The 24220-nt window shown below is 35.7% G+C and overlaps 3 protein-coding genes across 6 annotated transcripts in view; all 3 read left to right on the top strand.

Moving 5' to 3' along the window:
- The window catches only part of LOC100183726 (dnaJ homolog subfamily C member 17), a 33860-nt gene extending 22385 nt beyond the window's left edge, over positions 1–11475 (top strand). For both annotated transcript variants that reach the window (XM_009863419.3, XM_026838990.1), the window contains one exon: positions 11186–11475. In XM_009863419.3, the coding sequence (XP_009861721.1) occupies positions 11186–11326 (141 nt within the window). In that variant the 3' untranslated portion in view covers positions 11327–11475. The remainder of the gene's footprint in view (positions 1–11185) is intronic.
- Positions 11476–12558: 1083 nt separating this feature from the next.
- LOC108950392 (adhesion G protein-coupled receptor L3-like) lies at positions 12559–19284 on the top strand. The gene is made up of 14 exons (XM_026838989.1): positions 12559–12800; positions 12934–12987; positions 13421–13471; positions 13774–13803; positions 14192–14284; positions 14480–14539; positions 14783–14857; positions 15246–15356; positions 15806–16572; positions 16873–17104; positions 17351–17547; positions 17900–18025; positions 18347–18533; positions 18986–19284. Exons 1-14 carry the CDS (start codon positions 12752–12754, stop codon positions 19207–19209), a joined length of 2256 nt encoding a protein of 751 aa, XP_026694790.1. The 5' UTR covers positions 12559–12751; the 3' UTR covers positions 19210–19284.
- Positions 19285–20164: 880 nt separating this feature from the next.
- Positions 20165–24220, top strand: part of LOC494359 (membrane-associated phosphatidylinositol transfer protein 2) — a 25471-nt gene continuing 21415 nt past the window's right edge. For all 3 annotated transcript variants that reach the window (XM_026838988.1, XM_026838987.1, XM_026838985.1), the window contains exons 1-5: positions 20165–20398; positions 20808–20940; positions 22032–22235; positions 22675–22850; positions 23601–23658. In XM_026838988.1, the coding sequence (XP_026694789.1) occupies positions 20321–20398; positions 20808–20940; positions 22032–22235; positions 22675–22850; positions 23601–23658 (649 nt within the window). In that variant the 5' untranslated portion in view covers positions 20165–20320. The remainder of the gene's footprint in view (positions 20399–20807; positions 20941–22031; positions 22236–22674; positions 22851–23600; positions 23659–24220) is intronic.

Below are 24220 nucleotides of genomic sequence, written 5' to 3'. Positions count from 1 at the left end.
TCAACCTATGAAACCTAATACCCTAGCCATGCCAATCCCACTGCTAAGGTTACTGTCTGGCTCTTTGATATTTCAGCACTTTCACTATCAGGGTGGGACCTTAACCGGGTATCTTGAAACCTAATGCTTCAGCCACGACCGCGGTTGAAATAACTCAAGTCAGCTCTAAAATCCTGCTAGCCCAAAACAGCTTTATTATCGAGACAGCGGACGCCATGGCGTGCTTGCAGGCTTACCAGTGTCTTATCTTGAACGTATACAATCGTTACCGCAGCACTGCGATTGGATTATAAAAGCACCTGAGTTTACACATCGTAAATCGCTGCTTTATAAACGCAAATCTATCTCCGTTTCGGATTGAGCATTTTCTATTTAGGAGACGATCTGCTTTAAATTGAACCGACTGGTGACTGCTATAAATTTAACTGGTATGCGCTGCAGCTTCAAAGACACTTTAAAAATGTGCACCCTTCGTTGCTCTACTGTCAGCTGACTTACCACGGTCGTAAATAATTAATCATTCAACAGACTTTGGCTTTCGCTTCGTCATCTAATTTCAATGATTACTTTGAACCCGGTTTGGCCCATTCGTCGATAAAGCCTTGTTTGCTGTATACGTATTTACCAACTCCGCTAATTACAAGGTTATATCATTCACAATTTACGCACAATATTGCTTATGCGTACTTTCAACACGTAACTTTCCAGACGCGCCGAGTTCATCAAAACCACATTATTGAACATACAAACCTTCAGCATTTAAATTCAAGTTGGCAAACAGAAACTTGATACAACTTAAACAACACTGAATTCACTATTCTTTCATCGATACCGTCCGCACCTCGCCTCAGCGACGCGTCACTGGTTTCCGATGGCAACAGCTTCACCCAGGTGCGAGCCTCTACCTAGGTTTCCCACCAAATAAGGTGTTTTACCCACAACCCGTGCATGTTACCCCTAACCCCCTGTTACAACCAGCCTACTCCGATGTCAAGACTTTCTCACCACACCCGGTCAAGCGTGAGAACGACGCCCAGTTTTAAGATTCCAGACACATTGTCATGCAAATGCTTATAGCGGGAGTTTATACAAGCATCGCAATTACTGTCAACCAGCACCGTTGAAATATGTGGTACAATAGCTTAAAGCTGAATTTGCGTTTGTTATTCCAAAGTCTTAGTCGACACGTGTCGTCTAAAGCCCTAGGCGTAAGGAAACTTGTATGCGACCACATCGACTCTAATGGTTCAAAGCGCAAACCACTCCAGAAAGCACGGCTTTTCAAAACTTTAAACCATTACCTTTTCTGCTCTATGAAAAGCAAAGACTTTGCGAAAATGTTTTGCACGGTATCTGATTACCTACTAGCTACTCATGACCCTTCGGAGCAATGCTACGTGTTGGCAACATGTTAAACCCGTTTTAGGATAATATGAAGACTTCAAGTCTGCGATATGTTCGTCATTACTGACCTGAGGGTCAAGCTCACCACGTGTAGATAAATTGAACAGGTACACCGCCACCGCCACTTAATTCAAGTGTATAAACGCCACGCTGCCACTTGTTTCACAAGCGCATTGAACCAATGTGCCCGCTTGACCTTTGCTTACTTCAGTCTACAGAGCTGTTACACGAGCACGAATATCTGCAAAAAGCTGCAAGTTGCAAATCACGAAGTCGACCGGCTTTGGCTGAGTAAATGGCAAGTGTTTACCCATTGCAATGCAATTCCGCGCAATGAACGTAACAGGCAAAAATTATTTTTCAAAATGATGTCGAACAACATAAATCAACAACAATTCCATTGCTTACAAACCGCAAACAACGATCCTTAATTAAATGAAACCGATGAAGGAAGTTATCAGTAAAATCGATTTATTTAACCGGGCAATATCACAAATATTTACTCTATGCTGTTTTGATGGTGGCGCCTAACAGCTGAGGCTAGCAGACGTGGCTGTTTATCTCGCTAAGCCAGCAAGACTGCAAACATAAATTTGCTAACTCTTTCACTTTCACACTGCCATAGTACTGTTTATTGCTTCCATGGTGTTTACTTGTGCCGCTCAAAGTATACACAATTTGCAAGACCTGCTAGAACAGCTAGATGCAACTTAAATAAGCACCCTTTCTACTGTAACCACATTCGACCTCACAATGATGCAGCAGGGTGCAGTGTTGGTTAAAAGCAGTCAGCGTTCTTCCCTCGTTTCTTTGTACAACAATTGAAATCGAGAACAACAAGTTCACTTTCGGCTATTGTGACGTAATAATAGCTTTGTTCGAGATAACCGCACTGATTCTGGGCGCCAGTCTTGAAACTTGATTGTCTAAAATTCCAGATTATCAATGTACTGTTACGTCTTGAAAGAAATTCCTATTAACTTAAAATTTCAGCTAAAATGTGTTTCACTGTTATTTGATACTAGAGGTTGGTAGAGTGTACACATTGGTGCAATTTAATAGCAACTCATTAACACAGGCCCCATTAAGTTGTTAATATTTAACAGGAATCGACCTTGGTCCTTTACAGTCTACAACGCTCTAAGCCTGTAGTCTAGTTAATTCATGCGGAACAATTGCAATTGTTGGAAAACAAAGCAAGCAATTGTACCTTGCTTGTGTAGAAACTACAGTTATTAAGTCTGCAACTTCACCCTCGATATATTGTGCGGTTCACACGGGTTTAGCTTAATCAGACTTATTATTCTCGTAAATTACATCGGTAAGAGTGATGTATAACTCTTTGGTTTTCAACCGAATTTAAAAACAATAACAATCTGTCTGTATCGGCGATAACCTTGTACAGATAGTCAATTAAATCGCCCGATGTTCATAAATTTCCATAAAGGTTTCGTGCTAAACAAACAAGATAGAAACAAAAAGTACATAATCCAGTAGTTCCTAAGACCGAAATCAGCCCTGTACCCTCAGTTTTAGAGTAGACAAGTTAATTTTCCTTCCAGAAAAATTGGAGAAATGATATATAGCCTAAACGCTCCACGGCCTAAAAAATAACAACTGATTTTAACAAAACGTCAATCTTTTATTGGCTCAAGGTCGATAAAGATTATACGTTATAATTGTTGATTCAAGGCGTCCTTTCCTTCCGGCGTTTATTATGAATGAACCCATAGCTACCCTGGTTAGAGAAATCAATTTACTCCATCACGGCATCACTTAATATACCAGGATAAGATAAACAACCATGTGATGTTTTTTTTTTAACTATGTAATAAAACACGAAACCCTATAATACAAACAAAGGCAGCTCACCATAAGCACGGTAAAGGTTAGTGTTACTCAATTTTGCCTCGTACTATCGTTTGCCTTTTAATAGCTCCCCTAACTGTAAGTTTCATAAACATTTTTAGACTTTTTTTTCTTTCTTGGCAATCTTAAAACAAACAAATACCAAACAAATCAACTGGGTCCATAAAACCACAACGAACGCCCAGCCTACTAACAACCAAGTACATAACAAGAATGACAACTTCCGATACTTTTCCTGTCAACATTTTGTAAAAAGGAAACATAAAGAGAAGTCTGAACTGAACAACACACTACGCTGTAAACAGGACCTCCAGTTCTGGCTGTCACGGAAAACTAGCATATGATATTCTATTCGAGTCCAAATTCCCGCCTACAGTTGCTATAACAAAAACTTTTACCAGCAAACACAGTCGACACACCTACAAACGTCGGGGTTGTCGTCGCTGTAGAGTTAACTACGACTAACAAAATTGTGGTTCTTACTAACAGGTGTGGCTTTTACTGTTCCGTACTCGAGGGGATTGTCATTAAACGGACAAATCTCAAAGGAAAAGTTACGTTTAGTCTGCGCTATTAGGCATTTCTCTATCTCATGCTGTGGCTGCCACAGAGACACGTTTATTCAAAAAAGACCACGAAAAATATCCTGTTTTACGTAACAATTGCCTTTGATGACGCAGCTGCCCGGTCAAGCAGCTTAGCAAACAGAAAGGCAACACTAGATAATTGCACAGTCAGTGATATTATCCTATTTTCCTGTTTAAAGTTGCGATAATCGGTCTTAGCCATGTGAAAACCGGCGATAGGCATACGTCAGGATATCACAAGTATATAACGTTGCCAAAACGATCTTACATCATGCTCCAATTTGACCCTTTCTTCGTTTACAGTTCTTACTCGCACAGTGAACTAAATCGAATGATCTTAAATAATTCAGTTTTGAAATATTTCGTTATGAAAATCGTTTCTACGCACTGCTGAGCCTAAAATAGAAAATTCAATTTCCTGGTGCATTGAAACTTGTAACCGTGCACGAGTCACAAGACTAACTAACATTCATAATTGTGCTGTAACTATCTGAAGTAAATGTCTACATACGTGGAAGCAACTTTATGAGTTGTTATGTTAAAAAGGACTAAACCTAAATATCTTGCTTTTTCTGTTAAAATTGCCTTCGCACCGGTCTAAAATATATAGAAAACACGGGATATAAAACGAATTTGTTTTATATTACGAATTCTGCAACATATCGCGCTTTTTACTTCGACATAAAATTTTGGTTTTTGAAACGACTGACACGACACTGTACTTCCGTGTGAAAGAGAACTCACGAGACAAACATATAAGTTCGATGTAAGACAACCATTACACATGTTACTTCCGTATACAATGTTTCTTATACAGAATCAATATGCCTACTGCACAAAAATAGCAATGACCGCTTGCGAAACTAACTAAAAACGTGTTTATAATAAATAACAACCAAACACGAGTAAATAACAAGTATTTGTTAAATGTTACGCACCTATTTTCACACAACTCTACCTTATAACTCATACTTGTACTGGTAGCTTTATACCACATGTTAAACTGTACAACTACATAACCATATGTTTCAACCTTTCGTTTCCAAAATGTTCTCGATGTAATCATTGTTGCGTCACAACCAATGTTTCCGGTGCATGGTTACTGCCCAATTAAAGTTTCTGTGATGTAACAATACCAATCTCGTGGTTCAATGGCCTTATGACCAATTAGTTCATTCTATAAAAGGAAAACCCTAATTCAGCGATACTTAGCTTAAAGCTTTTATCCGAGAATTTCCTATTTTAACCGGTCAATGCTTTTTGAAGCAAATACGGAAATATTTTCCTACTACACAGTGCTATATAAACTCTCTGTGCTGTTTTGCTTGTATCTTTGCTACAAAGCGAACTTTTGTAATATAACAACACATACCTTTAGAAGCAGTTACAGTATATATATTTTGTCATAAAATAATAGAATATGTACCAAAAGTTTCCAAGAAAATATTCGCCGAAATGTTCGGATTGGTTTGTCTTATTTCCTGGTACCATTTTGACGTCAGTATTTACGCTATGAACGCTATTGTATATCGTTTATCGTTACTGGTGTCTCGTTGGTTTTGAAAATTCCGTAACGGTTATGTTTATGTACAGTATACACACCCAATGTATTTACCTAATGTCTAATTTTTGAATCTTTTTAACCTGACTTTTTCAGCGAATTTAGACATTATTACCTTGTTTGCAGTACATGGTATAGTTTACTGTTACTTTCACGCTAATTTGTCGCGTTTTTATTTACGGACCTATATGGTACTCGGTAATAGAGTATGTCCGAACAGAACTATAAATAACTCAGTTTAACATTCTAAGGTAGTTGCAGCATGAACTATGAGACCAAGTCCTGTCCTTTTATGTTTGATCAACAGACTAAGTCACCGCGATCTCGGGTTATTTCTCGATAATCGTGTTATTACGTCATTCGTCTCGTTATTCACGTTTATTTTTGCCGATTAAATTTCGTTTTCCGCAAAACCACGCTTTCGCTAACATCATTCATTCAGTTCCCAGATACAATGAATTAATTCATGCTCTGTTAAGGCGTAAAACCCGACAATTTTACGTGGTCTTTGCCCGACAATTTAATTGGATTATTATCATAACGTCATGGGCACTTTTTCGGTGTCCGTTGTGGTTAAGTGACTTGAACAGGTTATGTCATCTAACCTTGCTTAATTAACAGGTATTAGGACTTTATCTGAAAGTGTAAAATTAAAGTTTTGGTTCTGCCGGTTTTCGTGGTAAAGATTTACAAATACCGTACTAACAAATTCTTAAAATAACTTGTACCATTTTTCCACACTGTTTTATGCTAAACTTGCAGCTCAATACTTCGTTTTTCCATTCTCTAAAGAGTCTAAATTATTAAAAGAAACTTCATTCTTTCCGATCGTGCATATTTTGACGCCATATACCTACGTAGAAAAGAATAATCGTTGCCGTCATAGAAATAGTATATGCGGTATAGATATTAGAATCTGTATGGTTGCTGTGACGTAATAATCGTAAAAGTTAATCTACAATGACCTTTTCGGTAACGACAAATAGATGTATCAATAACACACGAATCACCTATTTAGTTACCTTAACACGGTGTATAGGTGTTTGATGCATCATAACAAACAACTTATTGTCTACATCTTGGTTAGATTTTTCGTAATGATTTTTTGCGGTCAACTAATTAGTCATGAAGGGTATTTAAAGTTGGTTGTTACGAAGTTTTTCTGTAAAAATCAATTGTTTTTGTTTGTGGTTAGGGTTGTATAAGTGTTGTTCTGTATGTAATTGTTTAGGAATTGTTTTTGGAAACTTCAATTTTTTATGGTAGGTGCAGTGGGGTAAGACGGTTGTACCGTTAGCATATAAACATGGCATTTTATAATCGTGTTTTTAACCACTAACAACGGACGTGAGGATAAGGTTAAATAATCCTTTCAATATACCGTTTGTTTACTTTAAATGGCGTAAAAATAATGAAACTGTGATGTTCTTACCTAATACAATCAAAATACTATATACAATCAAAATGTCTTTCACGTCAATTTAAAGTCGACCATTCCTAGTACTCTCGAGATCCTAAATATCCACTAACCACAAACCCTTTATTTTGATGGCTTGGGTGCGATCTACGTTAATCACTCAACATTTATATCGTTTGTTTTTAAAATCGGCAATCAACATCTTACCCCACTCTACTATACACATGCCTCATGCGCAAAAATATTATCTGTGAAATCGCTTTGAGGGACATAAAAATGAAAAAATAAAAAATTCTAGACAACTTGGCCGCATGCTTATAAGTGATTTTTATTTTAATTGCATTTACCCAAGTATTTTACTATCTCAGTTTACACAGGCGGTATTGGCTTGTCTAGGGACGATGAAAGAGAAATTAAATCGACCGTGTCTCTTCGTTTCCTATCAGCTCAATTGCTGGCACTGATTGACGTATAATAACTATAGTGGCCAGCACTTGTGTGATTAATAGACGATCTAAACTACCGACCGTTTCTTTTATCAGATTAACATAAATACTAAAGAATCTCGGTTCAAAATATATCTTAAACAACGTAGAGGTTCCAGTGGCAAAATGTATTTGATTTTGTTCTTATTTCAAAACTTGGTTTAACAGCTTTAATTACGTTGGAGACATCGCTTATTTTTATATCAAGGTTTATAAAACATTCTCAGTAGCCATTATATACTTTTTTTCTATATCTTAAATTAAAGACTAGTTTTGATTAGTTTGTGTCACTTGTACGTCATCACTCGGTCATCCTTCATTGACCAATCAGAATGCAGTAAGAGTGGATGACCACTGGTGACGTCACGAACAGGTGTACAGCGCTATCCCAACCTACGTCATCGTCGAGACATGCCCGTCTTTTTGTTGTTCATCGGGCAGGTCTCAGTTGTGTCTACATTTCAAGGTCTCTGGTTTTAAAAGCTGTTACACTTTGCGAAAATAGGAATATTCCAAGCTTCCGTATTTTAAGTTATTTGTGTTTGAAAAAAGTTTTTCACATTATTGATATTTTTATTTTTAACTAGTTTTATGTGGTAGGGTGGGGGTAGATGGGACACTTTTTAAAAATAATATCCAAGTATCCTGATCGTGTTTTAAACAATTAACAACGGTCTATGGGAGTTGCGAGGGTACGGTTTATAATTTTTTGATATTCTTTGTTTACTACTAAATGGGACGAAAAATAGAATAAAAAGGTGTCTCACCTTCCCCACCCTACTATACGATACTCGAACTGCTACCCACTTAATAAAATTACAACGGCATTTTTAGCTTAGATTTTAAAGTGTTTGACTTAATTTGGCCATTCGGGAAAATGCTATAAGATGGTATAAAGTAATCCTGGAAATGTAATCATATGTGTACGAAATACCAGACGCCGTTAAAATAATTTTACGAACCGCTGCGCCTAAATAGGTGTACGAAACACGAATTACGAGGGAGCTTTATATTTCGAGCCTAAGTTAGATTAAAATATCTCGCTGTCTGAATCTAATCTCGGGTCACTGCCATTGTATTTCGACGCGGTCTCGTTTCCAATGAATGGCTTGTTTATGACGTAACAGTGACGCATGTCCTGTCGGATTCCAGAATTGAATTTCAGTACTTTCCGCTAGAGCGATTTACACTATAGGTGTTTTCACTTCGATTGCTGAACTCGTGATATGTTTGTTAAGACGATGTCTTGTTTAATTGACCTGTATAAATGTGTCTTGCTTTTTCGGTATACTAGGGTGGGAAAAACGGGACACTTTTAGCACATAATATTCAAATCCTGATTGTCTGTTCAATAATTAACAACGATCTATGAGAGTCGCCAGGATACGATTTTATCATTCTTTGAATGTTCTTCGTGGTTTACCACCAAATATAAGAGAAAACAGAATAAAACTGTGGCCCATCTTACCCCACCCTACTATATTACCTATTACGATCTAAAACCTATACATGACGTATTAATTATTGTAAGATTAAGAAATCCTATTGAAAATGATGCGGATTACTGTAAACAGTGTTATTGTACAGAATGTCATTGAAAATATGACGTAACTTTTGGGTTAACTTTGTACAGGTCACTCCCAGTAACAAATTGGGAAATACAAACCAGATATTATGAGTTATGTTGATCTTTGTGTGTGAGATTGCCTGCTTTATTTAAAAACAAGCCTGGCTAATGTTCCTAGGTGGTCATAAACACATATGTTGCATCTATTGTTCTCAAGTCATTCTAGTAACCGAAACTTATTTGTTTTGTACCGTGTTTGTGGCCACAGCAGTTTTATTATTGTATAGCATTGTTTCTATCATAGCATAATAGAATGATGCCACAACATAGTCTACTTCGTTATTATTTTCAAGAATTCCATTCTTATGTAAAGGTGTACTACGAATTACTTTATATATTCAAATTGTATTATATTGTGGCCCGAAAGGTTAGCTGTTTTGTACCATTGCACTAAAACAACCAAAATTACTTTAAATATTTATGTTTTCTGTGTTGCGGTTTTTATTCTCTTTTCGCTGTATGAATTAATTCGCCCCTGTCAATCATTTTACGTCATAATCCACACGCTATTTCGGCTTCCGCGCTATTTTTACGGCACATTGGAGTAGGTGCGTATTCAAATGTCTTCATTCAAATCAAAACAACAACTTGAACTCGATACGCAGTCAAGCGAAACCAATGACATTGTGTCGAAACAATGCATTTTTCAGTTGCATTCTCGACAGTCAGAACTAAATTCGCCAAAACACAAATCTCGGTAAAAATATTAAATGAAATACTGTACTATAATATATGTATATGGAGGTATATATCGCGAATTACACATTGTAATTAATAAAGGGATTAATTCGGTTACAATATCATTTAATCCGCATACTACTTGACCCTTAACCCGAAATCTTAACCCGTAACCCAAATAATAATAAATCAAAACCGCACAGTCAATAAACAATACTTTTAATCCGAATATTGAGTAATGGAAATACCACAGCTGGTACATTAAATCTTCGACCTTGGATATCGCGCTATGAAAAATAATGTTAGCAATATTTTTCTAGTAGCATTATCTAATGTTGAATCTTAACTGCGTTTTGATATTTAACGATCATTTTCACAGTCCGAAAACTAGTTATTTGGCGATGTACTTTTCGATCGTGTCATATTCCATTTACATTTGTTTGATGCATTAAGAAAACACCCATACCATATTTTAGATATAATCCGTACTCTGCAAGTCGCTAAAGGTTATCATAAGTTATGATTTTGTAACCCAAGCCTAGGGTAGCGCTATAAGACAGATTAAATGTACATCATGTACCTTGTCACGCGCGCATAGCCTTATTTTAACTAAAGTCCATAGAAATCATTTCTATGAATTTTGATTTTAACGACCTGATTAGATGTTATGGCAGCCACGCGTACGCTTTAACGTGTGCTATGTATAGATTAAAGTGCATTCAGGGTAAAGCAAAATGCATGTTTCCCTGTTTTATTCTTCCCAGGTACAAGATGTGTTAAACCGTTAGGTGTGTCCACTGTTTTGAGTAACATGATTCTCAAGTTGTAACTCTTTTACTTACCGTACAAGAAGTTGAAATTCTGTATTGTGTTACGAATTGTCGTTGATTTAAATTTATTTTAATCTTGATTGGACATGAGCCCAATGTGGTTAAGCAAAGACATGGACGTTAAGTGAACTTGTGCCAAGTTTAACCATCACTTATTTATTTACTGCATCTAATGCGGTCGAACGTACAGCAGACGCGGAAACCAGGGATAATAAACAGATGTCTGACTTTTACGGAAAACTTTCAGCCAGATACATTTGACATCAATTTATTTCATATGAGGATAAATGCGGTGTAATTTAACGATCGGCAGGTGTGCTTTAATCACTGGTGGATTTTTGTTTGATTTTTATAGATAAAGAACGCGCGAATTGAATCAATTTTTAAACCGAATACGCGAAGAACCTTTTTTAATCTATGTTTTTTTTTGTTACCTAGCTGTATAAAACTAAGCATAACATACTATTATGCAGGTTACGGTTTTCATAATAGACAAAAGTAGTAGCGTATCACCCTATGTCCGGTTCAATGTAAATTAATGTTAATGTTTTATATAAACGTCCCTATAATTAGTTTCACCTTATCGTGGCATAGCTATTCCGTGTTTGTCATTGTAATGCCTGGAAGAAACTACTGGGTTACTGATTTAATCCAACTTAAATTTGTTGTGGCAGTGGGACTGCATATGGCTGGAATGTAATAAATTAAAAACGTTTTTTCGTCACAGTCAGCTTCCACTAGTACCTCTGCGGCGCCGTCTAGCAGTAGTAATTTCGGAACAAGTGACGATTTTGAGGAAATGGTTCTTCGAAAGCTAAGAAAAGCTCAAAGAGTGAAAAACCAGATCTTGACTGAAGAAAACGGATGAAAATACTTTCTAGAACCCAGCGTAACTTTATCGCAATGGCCAGTCTCGTGCCGTGGAAGAGTCGGAGTATTTTATCTAAGATTTTATGTTTTAATTATTACGTGTGCATTCTATACAATAAACCATTTTATAAACCCGTATTTGCAAAACTTGAGTCACTATTTTACTGCTCATGGAAAGGTGTCCCATCTTCCCGCAATCTACTATGTACCACGCGTAAGCAAGCATAGGCCAACGTCGTCATAGGCAACCGATTCCGCTGCATGCGACGGTTGCGATGTTGTATATTTTGCTGCTAGAATTCGGAGACGCACCAGTCACCAACTGCATATTTTCGTCGCTTGAATTTTAAACCAACCACTGTACATTTTTTAAACCATCCGCTTCTCATCTATTTTAGAAATCAGGCTCGAGGTGTATGAAACCGAACAACCTTGTGGTAACGATTTTTGCCGCCACGCGCGGAGATTAACAACGTATAACCATTATTCGTACAGTCTTAGTTTTCTTATTTGCGTTAGGTTATAAGCTACTATCCGTTTAAAATGGCTTGATGCATGCGCAGGTACAATGCAGCTTTGCGGTTGGATTGACCGAACCAGTCTAAAGTCGTGTAAACTGTAGATAATTATTAGTACTCGCGCGTGTTTTATATTTGTTTGTCGTTGTTTGGCAGATTTTGTTTTATGATTTGCCAGCAGTTTTTGTCAAGTCTAACTTTTTTATTTGCACAAGACCATGCTGGTCTCAAACATTCAAAAAAGTGTATTTGAGGTATTTTGGAAAACTATAGTCGCAATTTATACCTACAGGGTGGCCGTTCCTAATATATGTCGATTAATTGTGGTTTCATGAAATAATATGACAACAATAAAACTAAACTCAAGTTAACAATACAATTTAAAGAACACGGCTGTAGAATAATACGACCACTAACACCAAATACGACGATTTCATTATCATAATTACGCGGCTGTACCATGAATATTGTATGAACGATCTCATTATTGGGATAAGCAACAATAGCTGTGTCATTTCCTAGCTTTAAGTATATGTATGCGAGGAAGCGCAGTCGCAATAAATTGCTCCAGCGATTATGCGGTGGCTGCTAGCGTAGAACTTAAATGGAATAAAAATAATTTGTTTACCAGTTGGAGCAGTTTATAGTACTGTGGGGAAAAATGGGATACCGTTAGCACCTAAACTCCCATATTTGTTATCGTATTTTAAACAATTACCTTTATACTTGTGATTAAATTTCATGAGTATTTTAAGTGAATTTATTCTGTAAATAAAAACTCAAATAGTAAAACCAGAATAGATTTAACACGGGTTTTTCGAAAGGTTAAAATGAGATATCTTAAATACGTTCTAGGTACATTTTAAACAGGCATGAGTCGGTGGTAAAGATACAAACCTGCGAGGATGAGATTTGTATTTTTAATAATTGTCGTTCTACGTGTTAGTTGTCAAGGTATTAGTTTGTTATTTGTTTACTCATACAAGTACATTAAAATCAGCCAACCCCGTTAATTGAACCAAGCCAAACTGACCCGATTAAGCTAGTTTGACTGTATTGTTATTAACCACAATGTTATTCATTGCAGCTTGCACCGTGTTGCGATGCTGGGGTACAGATACAAGTAAAGATCTGGATTGCTGTAAGTTTGTTGTTCACATTCATAGCCTATATAGGTCAAGCACTCACTTATTACAGGATATATTTAACAAAGTTAACGCGTACGTGCCTGGCGTATGGATGTTTATATGTTAAAGTTTTTGTCAGAAACTAGGGCTTATAAAATATTTAATCGGGATTTTCCTAAAGCATTAGTTTCGACCGGGTTTTTCGTTACGATTTTTTGTGTTTTAAACATTTTAAAATGGTCTATAGGAGGCCGTAAGAATACGGTTTTATAATTCTTAGAATGTTTTTAGTTTAATACGAAATGGGACGAGAAAATGGATTGAAAAGAGCCCATGTTTCCCCACTCTTATACACATTAACGTTCCTTAATTAGCCGAACTTACTAAATGACTGTGGTATATATGTTCAAATTACTTTGTTTCTTTTTGTTAAATTCTGCTTTACAGGCTTGGGAGAATACAATGATACACTCCTGACATGTACTACCATTGGGATATGTAAGTTATGTGGATTTGCAGAATCAATAAACCTAACTATATGAAAAATACAAATTACAACGCATACTGCATAATGTTTATTTTTATGAATGTTTTTTGTTTACTACCAAATGGGACGGGAAAATGGAACGAAAAGGTGTCCCATCTTCCCCCACCCTACTATATCTTGCATATTTTGACTAAAGAATGTTGTTTGTAAAAATCTCAAATGTACCAAAATAGTGTTGTTTGTTTATACTAGCACACATGAGTGTATAGCAAGCCATAAACACAAACGAGATTTAACAATGTAATTTTCTTAGGGGATTCCGATAAGATCCATCTCCCAACAAGTAAGCAGCCCCTACTTATGGTCCGCATGCAAAATTTATCACTTCGTATAATTATTAAAACTAAGAAATGGTTGAGACTAAAATGCATATACCAAATGTAAGATAAGAAACATAATTAGTTTTTGCATAGGACCGCATCGTTTGTCTTGTTAACTATGGAGTTTTATTTTTTTTCTTGTAACAGCATGCCTACTTGTACTATTTGCGATGTGCATTATCACATGATTACTGTCTTATAAGCACCAATCGTGTCGAAATGGCAATATTACGGACATGGTTTGTACAGTACAAAAAGTAATAATTTGACACCTTAATTATCTTTTTTGAAAACCTCGTTTTGATCGAACGAATGCTGTTTCATGCCGAATGTTTTGCTTTGTATCTCTAGTATCACCAAGCACATGTTTCTACACAACGAACTGTATTACGGCTTGGTTCGATCATTCGCAAGGATATTTCGTTGTCAAACTTCAACCACAGAGTTAGTCCATCTTGTAAAGTATAGTAAAATTAAAATTAGATACAAACTAACATTATGATTTAATTCTATAAACTTATGATTTATAAAAAAAAATTATGTGCCAACGGTATCTCATCTTACCTAACAGTGTCTAATGTAACACGAAGTAGCCTATATGTTATATACGAATACATAACTGATGTACTAATGTTGCAGATGGGACATCAGTGCCCGTTACGGACAACTACAGTTTACATTTTCGTGGGTCGCAGAAATGTAAGTTTTGTAACATTTAGGTGTAAAACTTGAATGGAACTAAATAACCCTTTAGTGGTGTAATGGCAAATATTTTATAAATATTTATCATATTTTAGTTTTGCAATCGGTTTTAAAATGCCTTATTAATTAAATCCGTTTATCTTACTAAACAATAACGTTTTTGATTTGTTTTATCTCAAAACGCGTTTTTTTATGTGTTTTTTTGCAAGTGTAAATCGCAGCTTGTTTTAATGTCTGCAGGTTGTTCTGGTGTGGCTGCGAATATAAACCCACCCATCTGCAGATCACAACGTAATGCAACGACTGTTCCAACAGGTTTGTTGTTCTACCTTATTTTGAGAAACATTTGAAACACACTTGATAACCTATAGTATAAAGGGACTTAGAAATGGTGCTTTTCTTTGTGCGATAAAAGCCCTAGTACTGAAGAATAATTTTGATATCACTGAAACAGATATAGAAATAGGCTACTCCGAACTTGTTCGGTGCCGTGGCTAGCGCTCCCGTCTCTCGCCCATGAGTTATAAGTGCAAAGTTCGACACTGCTACTCTTTACATATTTATATATGTATTAGTATATAGGTACTCGTAAGCGTGCAAGTGGTGAGGTGTGAAACAGAACAACCGTTTTTTTAGCGACCGCCGGTGCCCCTCCTTGCGAGAATAAAGCATTTATTCATTCAAATATACGCTGCATTTACAGATACAACACTTGGAAAGACAACAACGGCTGCCTTTACAACACCAACCAGTGGTATGGTAGATATCTTGACATCATCACCTACAACATACACCTATACCACTACATCAAAAGGTAAGCGTAGTTTACATCGCTTTTATCTGCGTCGTTTATTTTTCGATGAATTATGGTACTTATTTATTATGACGCCCAAACAAGTTACCACGTATGTACCTTTGTGGGTAATAATATCAAAGTCTAGAAGCCGTTTACAAAATATCCTTTATTCTGTAGGCTGATAGTTTGGATTATTTTTAAGATAATTAAACATTTTTATCTGCGGTTGTCGCCTCGCCAGGTGGAGATCTTCTGGCAATTGTTTGTATTAAGATTTCATCTTTCATGCGGCTGAACAGGACGAACGTTTCGCCTGTGATATACAGCTGGGCATGATTAGGTTTTATTTTGTCTTGTCCAAAGACACATACAGAAATTTGGCAGACAAAACGTTATAGTCTTGATCACAAAACAAATCATTGCCAGAAAATCTATAATGTAGACGAATATTATGTATTTGTTTAAAGACGAAACTCCCAGCCCCGATAAAGAAAAGCTGAATACTACGTCAGTGAAGATTTACATCATCTTGCAGCAAATGGCGAAGGAATTTCAGTCTGAAGATTTCGTCAGTGTTCAGAACATCACTAAAAGCTTGGAAGAGTTAGAAAGCGCTGCTGCTGAATTTGCGTTTTCCATTACAAATGAATCTGCCTCTGCTATATATGGGGAAGTAGAAATTGGGGTAACTGTTTCAAACTCTTCCTCAAAAAGTTGTTTTAGAAACTCTACTTCCCACGAAGATTGTCTGCTTGGTTTCTCCAAGGTAGCTATTCCAAACATTGTGGTCGAAAACGGTCAACTTGGAAAGAACTCGACTTCTATATTGGTAGCAACACAATTTAGATTGCCAAATGTGATTCTTGAAAAACTTGAACCGAAATATGAAGAAAAAGGCACCGAATTGTTCCAAACCCAAAAGTTTGTCGATCACACCGGTAGCCAGTTATCCGCGTCTGTGTATGATAAAGCTACAAGGAAAAAACTGAGGTCTTCGCTGACGTACCTCATGAAAACGAAAGGATTTACATCTGGCCATGAAATTGGAAAACGGAGAGTCTCCTCTATAACGTATAGCTGCGAATACTATGACGTCATCCGGCAGCAGTTTTCCTCGACCGGATGTAGGCTGATGACGTCAGATGACGAAGATGTCACGTGTTTTTGCAACCACACAACAATATTTGCAGTTCTGCTTTCAGTCACAACATTTCAACCACCTCTAGCGGTTAAGGTTCGTGAAATGTTATGTTGGAAAAATAGTATAGGCCTAGTAGGTTAGGGTAAGATGGTCAATCTCTTTATTATCTTGTATTGTCCCATATTTGGCAGTAAACCAAAAAAATATATAACAGTAACATCAAGACTCTAAAAGAGGGTTATTATTTGTTGAAAACGCGATTATGAAATATGGGATATTATGAGCTAACTGTAACCATCTTACTTTACAATACAATCAGTATGTATGTTTATGTTTATCTCGATTTAGTTCTTGACTGATCTGTCGATCAACTCAACGCCTTACCATGTACAGGTGATATCATACGTTACGGAATCATTATCCGTCGTCTGCCTTATCTTTACACTGGTTGTGTTGGTTCAAGTTCGGAAACAGCTCCGCTCTGAACGTACCGTTGTGCAAATAAACCTCACAGCTTCCTTGCTGCTTCTTCATCTCTTAAACATCATTCACGAACTCGCATATCTTCACACCGTTTCGTGCACAGCTTTGACGTTTGCCTTGCACTTTTTCTTGCTGTCCTCTGGTAAGTGTATAGCTATAATAGATGTAATCTGTTCATCCCAGAGTGACAGGGCAACGACCGCCTTTATAACACGGCTGTCTGTTTCACACACCTTGAGTACGCTTAAAGTTACCGCCTATATAACTTTGCGTGTAATATTTTTCGGCGTTTTATGCATGGCTGACAATTTAGACAACATAAGCGATCCTCGAATCCGTGAAGTCTGAACTGAACAATGGCAGGTTTTTAACTGAATGCTCGGTACAGGTGCTTGGATGTTTCTGGAAGCTTTCACATTAGCGATGATGACATCTCATAAAGCTCTTTACTTCGATTCTGTAAGCAGAAAGAAACTTTACATATTTCGTGTTTTTCTTGGATGGGGAGCCCCTTTTATGGTTGCCATGGTTACTTTTGCAATCGGGATGTCGACCGGAAACTACGTGAAGAAAACGGAAGCTCAAGTAAGTTAGCAGCAGGATATAGTTATCTTATTATGAAAGTATTATTTTACTACCAAATATAACGATGATTGAATGAAAACATGGACCGTCTTATTCCCACTTACACATATATAGAAAAAAGTAGGGAGTGTAGCGTAGAACATCTTTTTATACTTTCCTGTCGCATTTGGTAGTAAACAAAGAACAAGAATTATAAAACCGTATCCTCACGACGCCCAAATACCGTTGTTATTTGTTTGAAACAAGAACAGGATGTTTGGATATTATGTGCTAAAAGTGTCCCGTCTTCCTCCACCCTACTATATATAAATATAATATACACGTAAATTACGGCATATGAACTCCGTCCTAGATTCGAGGATTTGATGCAAACGAGTTCGATCGATGTTGGTTGACAAATAAAGGAGGGGTGTTGCTGGGAGCAGCTGTCATACCACTTGCTCTTATCTGCGTAGTTAATTTTGCCGTTGCAGTCAAGGTAATGCCAGTAAATTTGAACATATGTTGCGGTTTCTATATCGCATGTACAGTACTGTCGGGTAAGATCGATATAACGTTAGCACATAAATTAAATATTTTTAAACCGTGTTTTTAACAATCAATAACAATTTTTAGAGTCGTGAGGTGGCAGTTATATAATTCTATAAATAAGGACAATAAATGAGAATGAAAACATAAAGCATCGTACCCCAACTTATTCTATGTATATACCTTATATATATATGAGCCACTAACGGATTATTTACATTATGTGTGAACTTTAAAATATCGTCTGACGATTTTCTCCACTATTTAATAGGTTCTACTTTTCATCCACGAGAAAAGCAAGGAATCTTTAAAGTTTCTCCCGATGCCAGGTAAGGTAAACCCGACAGATCCAGCAAAGCTTACCAGGATAGATATGACCCATGTTAAAGCGGCATTAAAAGGATTCATCTTTTTATTCCCCGTTCTTGGGCTGCCGTGGATTCTAGGCTTTTTAACAGGTAAATAGTAGCTACGAGTAAGATGGCTCATGTTTTCGTTTTCGGTTGTCGCCCAATTTAGTAGTAAACGAAGAATATTTATTATAGAACCGTATCCTCATGACTCTAAAAAGCGATGCCAATCTTTAATAACAGGCTTAGAAATCATGGTATATTATGTGCTAACAGTAGCCTATCCATGTTTCCCAACAGTATATATGTTTAATTGGAAATTGGATATGCAAGTTTTTTTAAAAAAATCACATCCCCATCTCAAATTTCCAAGCTTGTTCATTTATATCCACACTTTCTGCTGGTAGCATATAAAATATACAGCTTGTCAAATCGAAGGCAATCTTGAATGGAAGTTTCAAACAATTTTGTGGAAAGTTTGCATTCCTTATGACAAAGTGTTGCAAAGAGTTTTTAATTAACTCATTTATGGTAGAAAGTAACCCGTTGTGTTTTTTCAGGCATTGATTCTTATGAAGCTTCTGTTGCGTTTATGTATTTGAACGTCGTTTTGAATGGACTCCAAGGTGTCTTTCTGATGCTGATATATTGCGTAATTGGTAGTGATGTTCGCAAGGCATGGCTGAGGAAAATCAGCTGTGTGTTAAGAACCGAGGTTGGCAGCTCTACAGAGACGTCGGGCGGCGTCGTAGTTACAGCGCAAACTAGTTTGCCACGAACTTGAACTTCTTGATTGTAAAAGTTGTATGTGTAAGAATATTACAGACATGGTCGCTAAAAATAAATTTTACTCACACGATTTGCTTTAATGGTACAAACAATATATTTGGTTACAAATATACTACTAAAGAATTTGTTTCATGTTATAACGAGTTTGTTTCATGTTATATTACGGTAATGTACGACGTTGTTTTTAAGTTTTGTCTTGTAGTGTCTCACATCTATTTTCCAGGTTATATGTTTCATTTAGTTCAGCTTACGGTGTGTTTAAGCAACGCTTTTATGTCGCAGTGTTCTATCAGAGATGCATAAACGATATATCTCAACTAGTATAGTATCACTTTTTATGTGTGGGGGTGATAAAACCATCCTAGCGTTGGTGGTTATTAAGATTTCGCGCCGCGCAAGGGCGACGTTGAGCTAATGTTTTGAAAGTCTTTACAAAGAGAAAAGGGAAACGAGATAAGTAGACAACACAACACTGACATATTTACTCATAGTGTTTAGTGACGTTGTGTGGAGATGTTAATCATGTCTGCCAGTTGTTTCCTGCTTGTTATGTGTAGGGTATTTGGTTTAGTTTATTCATATGTTTGAATCATATACAAATACAATATGTTCAATATGTATTACCACTTCTGTGTGTACGCAGTCATTTTAGAATGTAAAGTGTTACGCATTGAATTATTTCCGATAATTTAAGTTCGTTTCTGGTAATTATAAATTTCGCGCTTGATTTAAACCGCTGTATTTCTTGGAAGTCTTCACTAAATGGCAGCTATTAAAAGCTTAACATTTATGTCACACATTAAGGCATGTCATTCCCTCGAGAAATTAATGTAATAAGAATAGATTGGCTGTAAATGGATCAAAACAGCTCCTGAAATGTCATTTAAAATCAAAATATGTCTACACAGAATAATTAATGATGTGTATTAAGTAGATTTCCTTCATTTTATGATTTTTTCCTTAATTGCAGCAGATTCTGTCGGATTTTGCAATTGTTCAGCAGTAGTACAACAAAATTCTTGTGCCACCAAACCTAGACAAATATAGTATGAAATGAAATTTTCTTGATAACTTTGTGTATTGGCATTGGAACTAAAAATATAATCATGTTGATTAAGGAATATAAGATTCCGATGCCACTCAGTGTACAGGAGTATAGGATTGCTCAACTTTATATGATACAAGTAAGATATATAGATTATATATATACCTACTTTTCACATAAAAAAGTACTTTATTTTTGCACAAAAAATAAAGTACTTTTTTATGCAATATTTTTTCACAAAAAATAAAGTATTTTTTTTGCAATAGATAGATTGGCCTATGGTATTGGTTAAAAAATTATAATATATATATATATATATTATATATATATAAATAAATTAGTTGTATAATATATGAAAAGCTTTATTTCCCATTTTGTTAGTAAATATTCAGGTTAAATATGCGAAAAATAAAAAAAAATCTAAAATTTTTTTGATTTTTAAAACATCTTTTATAACCTTTAAGCTATATAACCATATGTTTAGGTGAGTGGGCCTAGCCTACTGTATACTTTCATATATTATATATTATATATGTTTGTTATTTTAGAAAAAAAGTCGAGAAGAAAGTCAAGGCACTGAAAGCGGGGTTGAAATTATTCAAAATAAACCTTACAGTGATGGCCCTGGTGGGGACGGTCAATATACACAGAAGATCTATCACATAAGCAAACACATACCAGGTAACCAGGTATTAATAAAATGATGGTTTTATGAAACTGAATATTGATTGACGTCGACATTTTTATTATGATCTGTTAATTTTATTCTTCTTTCACAAAAATTGAAAATAATATGCATATAGTAGGGTGGCTGAAGACGGGACGCCTTTAGTACATAATATCCAAATATCCTGATCGTGTTTTAAACAATTAACAACGGTCTATGGGAGTCTTGAGGATACAGTTTTATAATTCTTGGAATGTGTACTACCAAGTGGTATCAGAAAATAGAATGAATAGATGTCCCATACTCCTCTACCCTAATGTATATATAAAAAAAAATAAATAGATTTTTTAAACCTACAAATTTTTCCCAATATGATTTTTTAAAGCATGTGATCCCTAGTAGCAATAACAGTGGAACAAATTGGGCTATTTTATTTTTGAAATATTGCAACGATTCCAGGTAATCGGTTTGACATTTGTTAAATACCAGGGTTTTCCGGTCATGATCCAATTGCTCAGTTTTAATAAATTTGCTTGAATCATTCCAATTTCCTGTATTTGTGTGCGGTGGATCTCTCTGTGCCTTAATTTAAACACAATGCTATAAATAGATTTAATTGCATTCGCTGTGGTTTACATGTGGCGCATATGAGTACTAATGGGGCAATTAATTGAATGTGTGGTTAGGGCATTGTATATTTGGCTAACCCTGCCAGAAGGGACATAATGTAGCTGCATTTGTTTATATATACATCAACCACACATTTTAACTGTGGAGTAATTATGGCGCCATGGCAGAGTGGTTAGCGGCTAGCGCGTCTGGCTTTAGCCCAGAGCTGAGAGGTAATGAGTACAAGGATTGCTGTTGTTACTTCTTGCTACCATTGCATGCGGCTGTGTGTGTCCTTTGGCAAGACACTTAACGGCCTTTACTTACAAAGTTACATACATGGTAACTCTTAAACAGCCATGACGCAAAAGACAGTTTGAAATAGAACACTCGTGTAAAATCGACTCTAATTACTCGCCTCCAAGGATAATAAGTTACATTCGTTCATATTTCATTCATACATGAATAAGTCCTAATCATTGTTTTACATTCTCAGGCTGGCTTGTTGCTATATTACCTAAGGATGCATTGATAGTAGAAGAAGAAGCTTGGAATGCTTATCCATACACAAGGACACGTTACACTTGCCCGTTCATTGAGAAATTCTCAATCGATATTGAAACTCGTTATTTTGATGATACAGGAGAGCAGGAAAATGTGTTTGATCTTCCAAATAGTGGTTTAAGAAGTAGAAGTGTGGGTGGGTTATATTATATTACTTAACTTACTTAATTACCAGGTTTTATTACATAGGCGGAACCTTTTTTTTTCAATTTTTACAAAATCTAGAAGGATATTGTTACAGTTTCACTAATACATAGTTTTAAAGCATGGGGAACCTCATTGATTAATGTGAAGAGAAGAACCATTGATTAATGTGCTGTATATTCTAGCTCTGCTTTTTGCATAGATAGGCACCTAACAGCAAATTGAACACTGTTTTAAATGTAAACCTAGGTTCTTATCCTTTTTTAAAAAACTATAGTTGATAATTATAAATGATGGTGCATATTTTATATTTTGCCAAAAAAGTGTTTTAAAAAAGTCACACTTATGTTTCTATAAATAATGGTTGTATTTTATATTCTACAAAAAAAGTTTTGCAAGAAATATATTTTAATATTTGTAATTGTTTTCAGATGAAATAGACATAGTGAATGAACAATCCAGTGATTACAAGAAAGAGGAAGACCCTCGTCACTATGTTTCCAAAGCAACAGGAAGAGGTCCCTTGTCTGATGATTGGATAACGAATGCTAAAAAGTGCCCGCCTGAAAAACGAGGAAATTTCATGTGTGCATATAAGCAATGCAAGGTAGGTGAAGGTAGATTCAAAAAGAATAGAGTAAAAAAAACTGTTTATACTACCGTGAAAAGTTTACTACTTTTTCTAAAAAGAAATTAAAAGTAAATTTGTTTTAAACTGTAAATCAAAAAAATTAAATGTAAGGTGGAGGGGGAAGATGGGACAACTTTTATTTTACTTTTTGGTCCTATTTGGTAGTAAACAAAGAACATTCAAGGAATTATAAAACCGTATTCTTATGATTCTCATAGACCGTTGTTAATTGTTTTAAACACAATCAGGGTGTTTAGATATTATGGGCTAAAAGTGTCTTATCTTACCCCACAGTACAAAATTTTGTGTTGGCTCACATTTTACCAAATTGCATTATCATTTTTTGCAACAGACCATTTTCATAGTTGTATTAAAACTTGTAATGTATTTGCAGAGCTTCAATATATTATGTTCCGTAAACACTTTTATGACTTAGGTAACTTTGGTGGTAATTATAATATAGGTGCTTAAACATGTTGTAACTAAGTAGGGACTTAGCGCCTATGTAAAAACGCTTAACTTAATTGACAATATTTTGTAAAGTTTCAATCTCAGTTTGTTTAATAAATAAATCAAAATTTTTGGTACATAATCCAAACCAAAGAAGCAAAACTATTTTTTTCTTTTTTTAACAAAAAAATTAGTATATATATATATATATATATATATAATATTAAATATTTATAAATAAACATAACAGTTCAATTTTTTACCCTTTTATTTTAGGTGGAGTTCAAATACTGGGGAATGCAATCAAAAATAGAGAAATTTATTCATGACACAGGTATAATATAATATTAGTATAGAATTAAAATTACTTAAAGGGCCTAAACACACCCCACGTCACTTTTATTTTTTATGGTAAATTCATAAAGCGACCGTTTTATTGATTCCAAAAATACTTTGCTTATTAAAATTGGTCCAGTATAGGCGGAGATAATCGTCCTCAAACAGTGATCTCTAGCGCTATCTTTTTTTTACTACGAGCTCCGTGATTGTGACGTAGGAACATACCAGGCACGTGACTGATTCATTCTTAAAAGCGAAACCTGCGTTTTTTTTGTGCTTTTTTGCGTTTTTTTTGTTCTCTCGTTTTTCGCTGAAAACACTGCCTCTCGCCTTTCTGAATGAGAGCGGCCACGCTTCAACAATTTTGTGACGTGTTTGTCACGTGGGTAGTACACTTCTCAATTTTTTTCGCCACGCAACTTTCAAATCAGTTTTTTGAATTTTACGGTGTTTGAGCTGGAATATCTTTGGTTATACAGAACCGATTAAAACAGTAAGGTGTCGTTGGAATTAGAAAAACACACTCTATCGAATTAAGCGAAGTACATTGGGGTGTG

This window comes from Ciona intestinalis, unplaced genomic scaffold, assembly GCF_000224145.3.
Source record: "Ciona intestinalis unplaced genomic scaffold, KH HT000137.2, whole genome shotgun sequence".
Lineage (NCBI taxonomy): Eukaryota > Metazoa > Chordata > Ascidiacea > Phlebobranchia > Cionidae > Ciona > Ciona intestinalis.
Note: the sequence above shows the minus strand (reverse complement) of the source record. Positions and strands in the feature narration are given on the sequence as shown.